This window comes from Anas acuta, chromosome 18 (assembly GCF_963932015.1).
Source record: "Anas acuta chromosome 18, bAnaAcu1.1, whole genome shotgun sequence".
NCBI lineage: Eukaryota > Metazoa > Chordata > Aves > Anseriformes > Anatidae > Anas > Anas acuta.
Window position 1 is genome coordinate 4,500,413 of NC_088996.1, and position 16,112 is coordinate 4,516,524.

The 16,112-nt window shown below is 42.7% G+C and overlaps 1 protein-coding gene across 1 annotated transcript in view; it reads left to right on the forward strand.

Moving 5' to 3' along the window:
* Nucleotides 1-3,162: 3,162 nt before the first annotated feature.
* Nucleotides 3,163-16,112, forward strand: part of MYO15B (myosin XVB) — a 44,702-nt gene continuing 31,752 nt past the window's right edge. Inside the window, exons 1-14 of the mRNA XM_068655452.1 lie at nucleotides 3,163-6,430; nucleotides 6,503-6,564; nucleotides 7,177-7,246; nucleotides 7,990-8,099; nucleotides 8,478-8,552; nucleotides 8,946-9,042; nucleotides 9,595-9,698; nucleotides 11,274-11,337; nucleotides 11,852-11,965; nucleotides 13,322-13,483; nucleotides 13,828-13,941; nucleotides 14,413-14,471; nucleotides 14,557-14,680; nucleotides 15,661-15,756. Coding sequence (XP_068511553.1) covers nucleotides 3,206-6,430; nucleotides 6,503-6,564; nucleotides 7,177-7,246; nucleotides 7,990-8,099; nucleotides 8,478-8,552; nucleotides 8,946-9,042; nucleotides 9,595-9,698; nucleotides 11,274-11,337; nucleotides 11,852-11,965; nucleotides 13,322-13,483; nucleotides 13,828-13,941; nucleotides 14,413-14,471; nucleotides 14,557-14,680; nucleotides 15,661-15,756 — 4,476 coding nt within the window. The 5' untranslated portion in view covers nucleotides 3,163-3,205. The remainder of the gene's footprint in view (nucleotides 6,431-6,502; nucleotides 6,565-7,176; nucleotides 7,247-7,989; nucleotides 8,100-8,477; nucleotides 8,553-8,945; nucleotides 9,043-9,594; nucleotides 9,699-11,273; nucleotides 11,338-11,851; nucleotides 11,966-13,321; nucleotides 13,484-13,827; nucleotides 13,942-14,412; nucleotides 14,472-14,556; nucleotides 14,681-15,660; nucleotides 15,757-16,112) is intronic.

Genomic DNA, 16,112 nt, shown 5'->3' on the forward strand with positions numbered 1-16,112 from the left:
CTTTTCTTTTTCCCTGTTGCATTAGGCATTGCAGAGAAACAGTATCCATTTTAAACCCTTAGAAGGACAACACTGACAACTATTCCCTTCTGAGGATTTAGGGTCTAATTCAGCTCCTATTAATATCAGTGACAAAAGTTCTATAGCAGGATTTAGAGATCTAGGCCACTAGTGCTGGTGTATTAAGCATGGGGGAAGAAGTCAGATGACCAGAGACCTGCGTGTTAGACTACACTTTAAAGAGAGGGATAAAAGAAGAGGATTTGATGTTAGGAGAATTCCGCACTGTGCAACAGACATGGCCAGGAAGTTATGAGTAGTAGCAACTCTAGACCAAAGTAAAAAAGCAAGTTTAGAGGGAATATTAAAGACACTGATTGCTGTCTCTTTAGCCGGATGAGAGAGAATGCTGCAGTGCTGTTTGCATGACCTGCTTTGCCCTGATGTTAAGGATCCCTTACCTGGGTGTAACAATGCTTTCTGAGCAGCAGCTTTTTGCTCAACGTGGGAGTTGCAACTGGGGAAGGAGGAAACACTGATTTTCCAGTTGTGGAGGATCCTTCTGCCATGCAGAAAAGCACAATATGGGTATAATGCATTTGCAATAAAACCACAGGCTTTATATACACCAAGTATGCTCTTTTAGAGCTCTTTTGGGCTTGCAGCATGTGTGTAGTAACCAGCAAGGCTTTGCTTTTCACGATGGGAAGAAAGCAAGTATAGCTAATCCTCCCAACTCAGTCTCATTTATCAGAAATTGCCTACCATCTCGTGTGCCTTTGCCATCCCCATTGCTGTTGGGCACTGCTGTCAAAGTTTGTACACTGCATCCATGCTTACTGAGATGCAAGGTTTGGAGCTGTGAGACAAGTAAATATGTTGTCAGCATCCCACAATAGTCCCACATCTGACTGAAGACTTCCTATATTTGTCTTTTGATAACTACATTAATGTGTCAGAGTTATGCTGAAGGCAGGAATTACTAACAAAATTGTGTCTGCTTGGTCTTCTGCTACCTACTGAGAGAAATCATGAAGATACAATGGGTGGAAGCTTCTCTTCTGCCTGTGGAGTTGGCTGGAAAAAGAAAAAAAAAATAGAAAAGGGAGAGAAGGGTTTCTCATAGAAAGAGGGGAGAGAACAAAATATATAACGGAGTTTGCCTGTGTGCTGCTTTCTTCCTTGTGCATCATTGACTAATGTCATCTCAAAGTTAGTTACAAATATCCCTTACAGGAGGCTTTTTACGTTTTCTTTCTGGAAAGATGTTGCAGACTGTCAGGTTTCCTTGCTATATGATTTTTTTTCTCCTTTGTCCTATTCTCTTGCTCCATTCACCTTCCAGTTTTCATTTCCCTGGTCCCTCATTTCCTTTTAGTTGTGCCCTTACTGTTTTCTGGGATTGCTTTGGAGTGTTTAGTGACAATCAGAAGTAGGTTCTGCCATTAGCACCTCATTCAGACAAATGAACTGGGGTCTGGAACCCAAGCATATCTGGTCTGTCTGAAGCAGCAAGAGGTTGACTCATACAGGAGCTGTATAACTGGAAAGGATAAAAGTGATTTTCCAACAGACTGGAAGATTGAGACTAATCCTTTGGGCATTTTTACATCCTTTATTTCCTGCCTGTGTGATTAGAGGAAAGACAAAGAGATAAGTAATGCTGATTAACACCTAGAATACTGAACATTTCCTAGACTGCTGCTCATAGCAGTGCACTTAAGAGGAGCTGTGTGGAGATGCTACTACATAATGGAGTATTATTTGCTTCTGACTTCTAACTCAGTTTAGCCAGGTCCTCGAAGACATGAATGCTTGTTCATGGAACACAGAGAAAAAGAAAATAAAAGATGGGGTCTTGCAACTCTGCGGACATGAACTGGGTCTGTATTAGGAGTTTTATTTGGCGTGTACTTGTTTGCCAGGGTTCATCTAGGTGTTTTTTCAATACAGTTATGTTTCAACAAAAATCCTGGTGTAGAATCAGTTATACTGATTTCAAAATCCTATTCCTGCAGACCCTGTCCTAAATAAAAGCAATTTTATGCCAGTGGATATCAAAGTGTGGACTTGCGCTACAAAGATAACCTACTTAGTTTCAGCTGCCTCATCTAGTCTCTTGTATTTGTTTTTTTACCACTTTATTTCTTCTTTTCCTTTCCCATTTCTCATTAATTCACGTATTTATTTAGCCTTTTGTCCAGCTGGATTTCAGCAGAGCTATTCAGGGACAAACAGATTTGCTATGACAGTTGGTTTCCTCAGAAAAATGTTATTTGGGCTCAGCTACAGGTTCATGACAGGTCAAGTCTTCAGCATGATCTATTCAACAATGTCCTTCTCTTCTGCTGCAGAAGATTTAAAAGGTTATCCTGTGGAAAACTGAATACTGGTTAATACTGTTTTAATACTATTTATTTATCATTACCATATATATTTAAATTTACCAGGCACTCACTTGTTTAAGAGACAAGTGTTCAAATAAAAGAGGGAAGAATAACAAACGAACACATTAAAATTAGGCTTATATTTTTGCATCATTTCTAGTACTCACGCATTAGCTCAGCTTGTAGATGCTAGTACTGCAGTATCAAGTCATCTTGTACAGTTTGACATAGATTTGATGTTTTGTTTTTAAATGATCAATTGCAGTCTTTTCAGTTTTACTCAGTGACACAGCATCTACTCAGTATTGTTATTTTCAGCCTTCAAGCCAGTGTTGTTTATATTGGTCCAGCTGAGATTCTGAATACCTAGGAAACTGTGATAACTATGTCCTGTTCATTCATTTAGCATAGATCATTAGATGTGTTCCTCTCATCTTCAGCACAAATAAGGTTATTGGAGAAGCAAAAGCTGAAATAAAATAATCCTTCTTTCTTAAACTACCATGTGGTCAAACTTTTGTCACCTGTGGAAAATCATGGGCATTCACTCAGTTGCCTGTACCACTAGCCTCTGGCAAGAGTCCTAATAAGGGAAGAAAATTTGATGATTCATGACAAAATCAGAGAGTAACCTGGTGCAAAATAGTCAGTTTTGCACTCTTCGGGTGCAAACATTTGTTCAGTTTTATAGAAATGAAATAATTACGATTTAGGAGGATCTGGCCTCTCTTTGTAGCTTGTTTCACAGCAGAATGTGCAATGTTTCTGTTTATAGGTGAATTAAGGTAAACCTGCACATACTCCTGAACACTGGAGAAATGCCTCCTTATCGATCCAAAACTCGGCACAAAAAGGTTGGAAAAGAGAAAACATTGAATCATGAGAAAAAGGCAAGCTCCCCAGGAGATTCAAAGATCCACTGTGGGAGACGGCGGGAAGGTAAGAGCAAAAGTCAGTTGAAGAACAAAGAGTCATTGACTGAAAAAGATGACAACCTTGAGCAAGACCCTTTAAAAACCCAAGGGCCAGCCAAGGAAAGCAAAGAAAGTGGCCACAAAGAGCTATTCTGGGGGGAGAAAGCCTATGAGAGAAATGATAAAAAAGAATCTGGTGTGGGGAGAAAACATGGAAAACAATTAGTGTCCAAGTTAGAGAGGAAAAACGCAAAGGCCTGCAAACCACAGGAGGTGACATCAGTACAAGAAAGTGAGGACAGCAGTGATAAGGAGGAAAAGACTGCCACAAACAGCAAGAAACGCAGTATTAAAAGGAAGCGTGGAAAGCATCCTGGTGCTATTGAAAAAGTCAGTGACTCAGAGTCTGTAGAGTCCTCTGCAGTACAAAGTGTTGAAGGCTCTTTTCAGAAACATGACTTGCCACAGAAAGCACACAATGCCAGGCAGAGGAAGAAGCTTAATGAGGATCATGGCATTAAGAAGGCTTCTGAGCAGAAGTCAGGTTCTCAGTTCCAAGGCCGAATAGCAAGGGAAAAAGGTGAGAGAATGGGGAAAAAGCAAGTTGGAAAACATACCCAGATTACGGTCACTGAAAGTGCAGAAGAAAAGTTACTGGAAACCTCCAGTAACTCTGGTTCAGACTCCAGCAATGAAAGCCATTGTGCCTATAGAAAAGAAACTTCAGTGGACAGCACTGCAAGCAGTGAAGAGAAGAGTAACTCTTCAGAAGATAGCACCAGTGAGAAAGAAGCTATGCTGGAGGATATTCCTGTGGCTGGAGGAAAAGGCTCCAAGAAACTACTCGGTGAAAGCAATGAAGCTTCTAGTAAGACTGAAAGAGAGCAGGTGACCACAGATGGAAGGAAAGAATCTGAGGAGGAAGGCACTGACTTTGCAGGATTAGAGGCGGAGGAGAAAAAGAGGAAGCAAGATGACATGCCAAGACATCCAAGATCTACTCTAGCTCAGAGCAGTGAGAAAAGCGATGATGTGAGCATTGCAGGATCCCAACTGATAAGTCCTAAGAACAGAGAAAATGGTAATACTACAGGAAGCAAGGAAAAGATGTTAGAAAATGACAAGGTTCAGGATATGTCAAAAGATGCACGTGATAATTCTGGTGACAGTGGGGAGAACAGCACTGAAGGGAATGCTGAAAAAGGAAAAGAAAGGGCAAGAAGAAAACCGCTACCTAGTGCTGTGAAAGCAAAACTCCCCATTAGCAAAGTACTTCAGGGAACTGAACAGGAAAAAAAGGTGAATGATGAAGGCAGCACACTGGAAGACAGCCCTTTGCTTTTCAAGCAGCAAATGACATTGAAAGAGAAATGCATGAAGTGTGAGAGTGCAGAACAAGGAAAAGTGGTAGGACATATACAGAGGGATGGTTCTTCAGACCGCAGCAAGCAGGCAGTAGCAGCAATGATGCTTACTAAGAAATACTCTCCTCAATCCCAAATTCTTCTCAATCTGAAAAGCAAACATAAAAATGCTGAGACCAAACTATTAACAAGCTGTAAACCAAATCCTGTCCAGATGGCTTTGGAAAGCAGCTCTGAACTGAAAAACGTTGAAAGTATCTGTTCAAAACCTACAACTCTACAAACCTTCAGTACACAGAAGGAACCCAACATAGCTCAGAATTTAGGAGAGAAAAGATTAAGTCTTTCAAGCGTGTCAAGCTGCTCCTCTATTAGAAAAATATCATCTGATAAGCAGCACCTTGGCAGGAAGAAGAAAGTTGGAAAGGTTACTGGAAGAATGAAACTGGGTTCACGCCAGACTTTTGAGACAAAAAAAGAGAAAGCAGAAGAAGTGGTTGCAGAGGCACCTTCTGCAAAAGCAAATGTGCGTGATGGGAAGGGATCCAAGTACTTGCACAGCACCCATTCTAACTTTAGAAAAGTCACCACCCGGCGTGGTCAAAAACCTTCCAAGAAAGCAAGCCTGAAAGCTCGCCTGCTGAGTGTGGCACGTGCAATTGGTATTTCAGGATGGCTCTTGAAGAAATTTGGGAAGAGGAAGAGGAGCAGTAAGCCTTTCTGGCTGAGAAGTAGAATGGCTATCAGGATTGTAAGTACTGCTGGGTGGGTTGGTCAGTCTGACAAAACTTGCCCTGATGTAGCCGGACAGCTGGGGAGGGGTGAGGTGAGTGACAAAGGCTCATCTCCTCCATTAGTGGAGGGGAGAGGGGGCCCTAAAACATCAGAGGAGCTGGGACGTGCTGATTTGCCTTCTGGTGATTCCCCTCTTCAAGGAAACGGTTCCTTTCCAAACTCACTTAGCTTGGATGAGGACAAGAACAATATTCCTGATGCCAAGTTTGCTATAGTTCTGCCCAGAGTGCACAGCATGGTTAAGTCAAAGACCTCCTCACCTGCGGGCTCTGGAAGTGATCGTTCCCTAGAGAAACCGAGAGCTCTATCAGACAGAAGATCTGTGATGCCTGTGCAACAGGGCTGCGGATTCAAGAGTGACCTTCCCAGATCCTTGATGGATCAAAGCCTTCAGAGAAACAGCGAACAGTATTCCTGCAAGAGGGAAATATTTGCATCAACAAGTACAAGACAGGTGACACCTACTACAATCCAATGCAGAGTGACCAGCCTTCCGAGCTCCTTGCCCCAGCAGGTAAAAACACCCGAGAGTGCTGCCACATCCCATTTCTCCACTGGGCAAACTTTGCAGCCTCACCACAAAGACCCTCACCTTTCCCTTTCTTCAAAAGCATCTGGAAATTATTGTTGTCCAGGCTTCCTTCCACCTCAGGAAGAGGATCCAACACGTACAACAGAATATTCTGGGGAGGTGGATGTCAAAGAGAATTCAGGTGGCCTCCAGACTGCAAGTTCCAAAGCCATACCTTGTGTTCACTGGTCCCAGCAGCAGGCTCAGGGATGTGATCCTGTGGCATGGCTGAACTCTGAATTATTGCTCCCACAAATCACCATCGAGAACCTCAGCAGATGGGCCATCTACAAGGATCCACATCTGGCCAACAGCCACGTGGTGAAGGTCTGCAAGGATCAGTGGGAGGCAGAAGACATCACTGACGATATGCTGGAGATGGACTTCATGCAGAAACAGGTACAGGTGTTGTCTCCAATATCGGGATGAAGCTGAGCTTCTGATTTGTAATAACATATCTATGCATTTCAGGTGTACATGGGTGAAGACCACAGAGTAGAAGTTGAAGAGATAGAAGATCTAACCAGACTGGAGTACGTGTTGTCAGTGGTATTCTGCAACTCAAGGTCACAGAGGCTTGTTTGTTATCCTTAAAGCTCTTGCTGACTCAGCAATAAAAAGCACATCCTTGGCTACAACATGAGAAAATGCTGTTCTCGTTGCATGAAGTGGGTGGTAAGTTGGGAAGACTTGCAGGAGGAGAAGGACATTTTTATGTTGTGTGCCTACTGACAATGGCATCTGTGCCTTTAGTAACTCCTGCTTCTTTCAGCTGTGTCAAACTCAGGCCTTACATCTTTAATGGTTTTTAATCATGGGTTGTTAATCATGCTGCTGTTGAAAGAGGAGCACCTAACACTGTTGCATGTCCTGGCAACCTTTACCCTCGTGATCCTGCTTAGAGAAACAGCTCTAAAGGCTGTGTGCAAGGAGTTGTGATCACATGGATATGGGCAGGTCGGACACTGAGCTTTGGCTGCTCTGTTCTCTCTGATGTGCTTATTCCCAGACATGTTGGAACCAGGTGAAGGCCATGAGTAGTTTCAGATCCCAGCCTCCCACAAAATCCATGGGAGGGCAGAAAGGTTAATATCGGTACATACATTTGAAGCTTATGACTGACAGATTCTTTCCTCTGTTTGTAGGGAAGTCTGTGAGAGTTCAGTTCTGCTGTGTCTGAAGAAAAGGTTCCATCGCAATCGTATTTATGTATGGGTAGCAGTGGTTTTGTGTGTGTTTTTCTTCAGTGCTTATTCATTCTGAACAATGAGCTGTAAGAGAAAATGATTTCTCTCTCTCCATGAAGCTTTGATCTTGCACCAAGTAGCTCAAGAGCTTTTTCATTACTAGGAATGGTGATAAGAAGGATACTCACACTGCTTTTGCTCAAAAAAAGAGGTAGCATGGAACATTTGCAGTAAAATCTAAGTCATAGAATCATGTCTAGAACAGAGTCCCAGAGTTTTTCTTGAATTTTGGTATTTGTTGCCAACCCATGTGCATGCTTGGGTTCAATTTTAGCTTCAGTTGCTCCTAGGGGAATTCCTTTGTCCTAGCAAACCAGTTCTGAGTAAAGTTTGCGGATCTTGAGAAGAGACATGGGATTTTCTGCAAACATTTTGGTGTTGCAGTCCAGAGCTAGTGGAACAATTGTTCCCTTTCTCAGTTACTGACTCAGATGTTCAAACCTGTGCCTATAATTCCATGTGGAGCTTGGAAAATAGAAAGTGACCAGTGAAGCCAACCAGAGGGAATGCCCCCAGTATGTTAATGACAGAGCTTGGAAAAGGACCACTGAAAAAATGTGCTTTGCCCTGCATGAGCTGGCAGTGTAATCAGAATATACAGTGTTCCTTTAAAGCTCGTTTTAGTATTTGTATTCCCAGTCAGTTGTGTTCCTCACTCAGAAAATTCTAATGAGCCACCAAATTTGTTCCCCTTTCTGATTTTTGGCCTAGACTTACATTGGGCAAGTCTTGGTTTCCGTGAATCCTTTCAAAGACCTCAGTATCTACTCTGAAGAAGTGGCTACCCAGTACCACCGAAGGACACTCTCCGAAAATGCTCCGTATGTTTCTCTTTCTTGACTAACTCCCCAAACTCTGTTCTCTTTGGGCTTCAGAAGGTGTTTAGCAGCTGTACCAGAGCTAACAATGTATTCAGGTTCCGTGAGTGTAGATAATATTGCTGGTGTCACTTACACCATGGCACAGAGCGTTACTTAGCTTAGGTCACAGAGGTCCAGGAGGAACCTGAACTTTGCAATGGCTTTTAACCTGATGTCAGCAAGAACAAAGCTCTGATTTCCCTGGTTCCTCACATTTCTTAGGCCAATATGTTGGCCCATCTCTCTGTAGATCAGTGATGTAGATCAGCCTTTTAGTGCTGTGCTTGTGCAGTAGAAATGTGAGGCCAGTTAACTGGGGTTTTCTTTCTGTATGACTAGACACATCTTTGCCATAGCAGAAATGGCCTACACACTGTCCCAGTCATCAGAACAAGAGCAGTGTGTCATCATCAGGTAAGAAATGTGGGTGCTTTTCAAAGGCTTGTCCATTTCTTTATGCAAGAAAGACTTTCATCTTTGTATTTCACTGACCATGAATGTATCATTGTGGCTATTGTGTGAAGGTTGTGAGTAGAAAACATGAATGAGATGGGATTTTATTTCACTCTGTGGAAATACAGTTTGAATTTAGCTTCATAGCCTTTGGGGGGAGTAGAAAAGAAGGCATTTGACATTCTACAGTGGATTCTTATTTGTGCTTATTTTGTGTCAGCGTTTTGAACAACGTGATGGATCTTCATGTGTTGTCAGTACAGTTCCACTGATTTACTGTAACAGAACCTCTGATAGTGTCTAAATCAGTTAATTCTGTTCTGATGCCAACTTCCTTATCTCTTATTCTTCCAGTGGACACAGTGGCTCGGGTAAAACAGAAGCTGCCAAAGTAATTATGCGATACCTGACTATGCTGTACCAGAGATCAGACAGTCACAGGATCAGGCAGGTAAGAGGAAACTGAGATTTGCTTTATGCTATCATGGCTTGTTAAGAGGTAGAAGCCAAAGACAGCACAAACAGGCCACACAGGCCATTTTGTTTCTTCATTCCTGTTCAATGAGCTGGACTTCAGATGGCTGGTGGTTCAAGGTGAACCTGCTGTGAAGATAGGAGCCACAGCTGATGCATTTTAGTAATGGAGAGCTCTGACACTGTATAGGGTGCTGCATCTGTTTGAAGATTTGTTTGTATCTGTTTTGAAATTTTTGATTTGACCTGCCTCAGAGACCTTACAGCGATGTTTGGGAGTTGAAGCTAAACAATCACAGAGCAGAAGTGAACTGAATGATCATAGCAGTGAAAGTAAAAAGTTCATAGAGCAACTCAACAGGGGCTGAAGGTACTTGTACCAAGACAAAGTCAGAAAGAGACTCCTTAGTCAAGCAAGAATCAATTCAGTGAAGTCCCTTCTTTTTTGGATTTTCAGATTAACAGTTAATTAAGTACTTTGGGGTAAAGAGAAACATGATCGCTACTTAAGTGTTCTCTTTTCTTCAAGCCTTGTAATGTCCTACCCATCCTGGAGAGTTTTGGGAATGCCAGAACCATCCTCAATGACAACTCAAGTCGTTTTGGGAAGCTTCTGAACATCTACCTGCGACAGTGAGTTAAAAGAACATCATCACAGGATGCTGTCCTTCCTAACTGTCCAGGGGGACTTGGGTGAGCAAAGATCTAGTAGAGCTTAGGGCTCATGCAATAGCTTTCCCCCCACTATAGCCTTGTTATCATCAGGATAGGGGGGCGAGTTTACACCCCTACTTTGCTTTTAGATTTCCTCCACAAAAAAATAGATCTTCACCTCTCGAGATGGATGATAAATTAAGAACATCAGACTGTCTGAACTGCTTTATATCAAGGAGCTATGTGATACAATATTGTGCCTCCAGCACTGGCAACAAGCATTCATACCACACTTCTCTCTAATACTCTGTTAACCCCTAAGAAATTTTTTTTTGGTGCTGTTGCAAAACACTGAGCTGACATTTTCATGAAACTATCATAACCTCAAAGTCTCAGTTCTAAGCAGCAATGGTTAACTCAGTTTATATGTGAAGCTGGGGTTACTTCAGTTTGTGTGCATCCCTTTACATTTATCTCCAGTGAATTTAATGTGACATTTTATTGCTCACTCATTCAGTATTGTAAGGTCTATCTGCAGTTATTGGCCTTCAACCTCACTACCTTGAATAATTTCATAATGTCAGGAAGCTTTGTTGTATTGCTGTTCAGCTCTCTTTTAAGTCACTTATCAAACCTTCAATTACACTTAAGGGCCGGAAGACAGACAATTTGTGGAACTCTAGTGGTTACCTCCCAGTTTTAAGAGTATTAGCCATTTACTCCTACCCATGTCAAGACCTTCCTTCTTCTGCCATAATTGTCTGCTTTCCTTAAAAGTTCCCTGACTTGATAAAACCTTCTGGAAGTTCGCACAGACTGTATTCCTCAGGTCTTTCTCATCTGCATGCTTGTCATCCTGTTGAAAATACTCCAGGAGGTTTGTGGGACAGGACCTCTCTTTACAGAAGCCATAGTGACTCTTCTCAAATCAATTGTATCTATTCAGATGGCCACTAATTTCTTCCCTTCATTACACACCTACTTAATCTGCATGGGACACGTGTGAGGCTTACAGGCTGATTGATCCTTGCCCACTACTCCAGGCTGCTGGCTGCATGGCCCAGTATTGCTGTGGTATTTGGACATCCTGCTTTTGGTCCAAGTTAACTTTGTAAAAGGTGCAATTCAAATACAGAACAAAATGGTGATCCCTTTCCTCACAGGCTGTCAGTCTGACACATAGAATGAATGTGTAAGGGTAGATGAGACAGTGATAGTGCAACACTAATCAGACAAGACTGAAGGACGGGTGCTTGCTTTGTCTCCTGGAGAATTTTCAGGACATAAAGTATGAGCATCATTCAAATCCGAGCTCCTTTGTACTCTGGAGGCTCTTCAGTAATCAAACTCGAATCTTGATGTTTCCTAGCTGCTTTGTCTGTAATAGCATGATACAATACACTGGTGCTGGAAAGCTTCAGAATTCAGACCAAGTCGGTCAGGTTGTATCCTTGTTTCTCAGTAACGACTCCTTTTGCTGATCCCTCAGACAAGCAGATCTACCTGAAATGTCTGACTAGCTTCTGATAGGGTCTGTTGTCTTCTTGTGCTTAGCGGGGCCGTGGTGGGAACGTCCATCTCTCAGTACCTGCTGGAGAAGTCTCGTGTGGTATTTCAGGTGAGGACCAATGAGTTCCTCTCTCCCATTTTCATATTTAATATGAAATTTAATGTTAAATAACAGGGATGGGAAAAATGAGAATTACTTCCCATTTCTTCTGTTAGCAAGAAATAAGTTCCCTCTGTATAGCAAAAGGTAATCACTTATTTTATATTAATAAAATAGGAGCTTGCTCTATCTCAAACAGGTTGAAGTATGCCACTTATTAGGGATTACTGAAAGTTAAATCTTTCCTCACCTAATTTTTCTTAATGTCTGGAGTGTGGAAAAGGTCAGGTATTGGAGCTGCACAAAAGGGACTGCTCTCGGATGGAGTGCTCTGAAGGTGTCAGTGAGAAACCCTGGAAACTTTTTGAATAGTAGTTCTTGGATAATTTCTAGCATCATCTTGCTGACCTCTCAGAGAAAGTTCAGTGTCCAGCTTTTGAGTGTTTGGTTTGTGGCAGCATCTATTCTGTAGAGCTTTGGAATTGGACTTGGAGTCAACTCTACGAAGTGTGTTTCCCATCAGGCCCACGGTGAGAGGAACTACCATGTTTTTTATGAGCTACTGGCTGGGCTGCCTGCGGAGCAGAAAGAGGAGTTGTACTTGCAAGAGGCAGAGTCTTACTTTTACCTGAATCAGGTGAGTGGTGTGAGGATGCTCTGCAGCAAGGGAATGAAATGGCTGAGGCATCATTTCTGTTTGAGTAGCAAGGCTCTTTGTGAGGCATCTCCTAACTTTGCTTGTCTCCTCATGTGTCCTTTGCAGAACTATGCTAAACTCTGCTCTGTTCCTTCTCTCACCTGACCTAAGAAGAAATATCCTGGTGTCTTATTTGCTCTTTTTCTCACTTTTCATGTCCCTTCTGTTCCCAAAGAAAGCCTTTTAAGAGTCATCTTGTGGGCCCATGGCTCCACCTCGTGGTGAAGAAATGCTTTTCTCATTGCCTTTCTTTGCATTTGCAATTTATTGAAGAACAGAAAAGAACAGGGGAATTTCTTTTTTTACCTTTTACAAAACACACTTGCTTCCTTGACTGAGTGAATGGGTGGAAAATTTACAGCTGCTGTGTTGTAACTGCTGATGACAATCCATTTAAATTGGAAAATTGTTTACCGCACTTTTGTTAAGTCATCACCTTGGAGCACAATTACCTTTTATTAAGAATACTTTCCATACTCAGAGTTCACAACAACTGAGGACTCCTTGAGGAATGCTTGATACCATCTTTCCTTCAGGCAAGGAAAGTACAAGTACCACTAATGACTCAAGGAGGCAGGGCAATTAAGGGTCTATCTTACCCAACAGATACCTGTTAGACGTATGCTAAGAGTTAGAAAAGTTATCTGCATGGAGGCAAGTCCTTCTTGGAGACTGGTAGTAGATCTCTCTATCACATAAGAAAAAAAAACAAGCAGAAACTTCTGCAGAAAGATGCTCCTGTATTCTCACAGGGAGTTAGAGGGGTGCCGTTCCTGGTGGCTAAGGATCTGTATTGCAAACTAAACCCTTTGAGCTAATGGGAGCGTCTTAGTCTGTGACAGAGAGGAAAAGGGAAAAAGATCAGATCATGCAGAGGTGAGACTAACTCAGGACTGTTCTCTGTGTGCACATAAACCCGTTTGCTTTCATACGTCAGATTCTGGTAGTGTTTGGGGTAACAACTGTTGTGACTTAATCAGAGGAGATTCTGGCATCCCCTCTCCTGTCAAGCTGCATTCCAGCAGTGGGTAAGGGATAGCTGGGGTGCCTATATTTGAACCATAATTGAAACTTGGCATCTGTGGACAAGAAAGATTTTGCTCTCCAAATTCCAGAGAGGAAAGACTGGTCTGTCATGAATGCTGTCCTCCCACTAGCAGTGTCTGTGGTCTTTTTGTTTCAGATTCCTCTAGCCCTTAAAACATTGAACCACTGGTTTGAAGATTGCTGTTGGTAGCTCAGCTCCAGCCTGTGTGAAAAGGAGCTGACCGCAATTATCTGTCCTTGTTCTCTCAGGGCAGAGCGTGTGACATCGTGGGGAAGGAGGACAGTGAGGACTTTCTGGTCTTGGTGCAAGCTCTGGAGGGAATCAGCCTCTCGGACGATCAGCTGACCTCCACCTGGACGGTGCTGGCTGCCATTCTGCAGCTGGGGAATATCTGCTTTACCTCTTATGAGGTACAGTAACCCTCGTCAGCTTGGCATTGAGCTGTTTTTGCTGAACATTGCTGTTATCCCATGTGATGGGGCCAGGGAAATTATTCGTGACTGAGGATGACTTTGGAGACTATTCAGTTCCTTAGATATTAAGCTCCAGACTGACCTAGATAAGAACAACCAAAGGTTGTTAGAGCTGGAGTAGCTGTTTGAGGAGCCAAGATGAACCCAGGTGCTGGTGTGCTGGTATCATACTCAAGCAGTGACCTGCATCTGTGCAACTGAGATGCTTTTAAGAATATTAATACTAGTTGGTCGTAGTACCCAGTCCGTAGCTGAATCTATTGCTCTTCTCCATTACTTAGAAAGAATTCTTTGAGCATGCAGCTATCGCCAGTGATACCGAGATTCAGATTGTGGCCAATTTGTTGCGTGTCTCCGCAGATTTCCTACAAAGTGCTGTGACTCACCGTGTCACGGTGAGTACCTTTTGGCCATTTCTCATTCATCCTGAAGCATGGCATGCCTTAGCCAGTGCTCTGTGAGCAGAAGGGCCTTAGATGGTCCAAAACCTGGAAAGTAACAGCGGGAATAAAATGCTGTAGAATGGCTAACGTGCTTCATCAATCCCGGAGATTGGATGAACCCCTCAAGGTAGCTGAGGCAGGGTGGAGAGACTGTAAAGACAGAACTCCCATACAGGAGGGCTCTCTTCTAGCCTGAGGCCTAACACCGTGGCCAGCTGACTCCCACCCTGAAACACAGCAGCATATGCTTTTACTCTTTACTTTTTCCTTTGAGAGCTGGGTAAATTCTTAGGTCAAATAGAAAATGTCTGTTTGTTAACTGAGCCAACTTCCTTGTGGATTTCCAAAAAAAAAAAACCAAAAAAACCCACCACATATAATTGTGAGATAATAACAGTAATTCAGCTCTTTCTTTGTGTCCAGGTGACATGTTATGATCGGATCTTCACACCTCTGTCTGTAGAAGGAGCCATTGAAGCCAGGTGACTTCTGCTACTGTTTGTTTGTTGGTAAGATGCATCCAAGGGTGCTGTTTTTGTTCTAACTAGTTTTCCCTCTCTTGCTCAGGGACTCCATTGCCAAGACTCTGTATTACCTGCTCTTTGAGTGGCTGCTGCTGAGAATCAATGAGTGGTTGGCTCCCTGGGAATCGGACTGTGCCATAGGCATTGTGGACATACATGGTTTTGAGGTTGCTTTTCCTATTCTTTTGATACTTTCTGGGTTGCAAGTACATGTTCTGATTCTCCTCAGTCACTGCCAGAGATGGGAGGAAATATGATTCCTACCTGAAAGGAAATAGTAATTGTACCATGTAACTTAGATACCTGTGGTAAGGGGGGTACATTTGTTTGTTTGTTTGTTTGTTTGTTTTGAGGCAGTAAAGAAGAGCTCCTTCAGGACATTTAACGCTTTTTTTTTTTTTTTTTTATTAATGGCCCTTGCTATCAGTTGCCTTCTGGAATAGCCCATCCCATTTCTCTTATGACTATGTGGCATAGGTACAATCCTAAATTAAATAGGATTGGGTAGATTGCAAGTAGCATTGGCTTGTGAGTCCTAACTCTCCTAGGCAGTTAACAGCCTAGCCTCAAATGGTGAGAATGGTTTCTGGTGCTCCCACCATGTCAGCCTTGCGTGTTTGATTAAGAGAACTGGGCAGTAAGGTGCTGCGTAGATAATTCACATAACTAGCTTTAGTTCTGCCTTTCTAAAGAATGAATGTTCCTGCTCCATTGAGCTTCTGGGAGCTTCCCAGACTTGGGGTAAACAAATAATATGCAGAGCAGGGGCTTAGAGTGACATGCATTCATCAAGGCATGTGAGCTTTATATTTAGGATTCCTTTTAAAATCTGTGTGTGGACTGATGGATTCTGAGAGCAATGATGCACATGAGGCTGTGTGTCTAAGAGTAGATCTCTTCTTTGTTTTCCTTCACAGCTTGTCTTACCTCTTTCTGTTCATCCTAGTCAATAGTTCAGGCTGAGAGCTTGCAAACCAGACATGATATGATTGGAGTTTCCCAGGTTCATTATCACTTATTGATCAGAACAAGCTGCCTGAACCAGGGGCTCAGATCAGCACCATCTGGTGCTGTGCATTGTTTGCAGAAGACAGAGTCTCTGGGAGGGCTGTGGGTTGGAAGTGATAATGCCTTTTTGTCTTTGCAGGATCTAGGTGTGAACAGCTTAGAGCAGCTCTGCATCAATTTTGCCAATGAGCGTCTCCAGCATTTTTTCAGCCAGACTGTCATTGCCCAGGAAGAGGTAAGTGATGCTCATACCTGCAGATGAAGGCAGCACATATGGAATGAGCTGAGCCAGCCTTGGCTGGAGACTGTCCTTTAGCAGAAAAAAAGGAAGCTGAATAAACATGTCTCTCTTAAGCAGTACCCATGGGATCCTAATCCAAAGAGCTGATTACATAATAGCTGTTACTAATTCTGTAGTAAATCAAAAGAGTTTCTTAGAGCCTTACTCCCTTACAGATTTTATAAGCAAGTTGTTCTGCATCAATGACTCCAGACTCCAGTGGTACTTTTAAAGCTCCTTCTGGTAGATTCATTGTAGCATTTTATTTACTATTCCACTTCCACCTGGAGTGTAGTTATCAGATTTGTTGC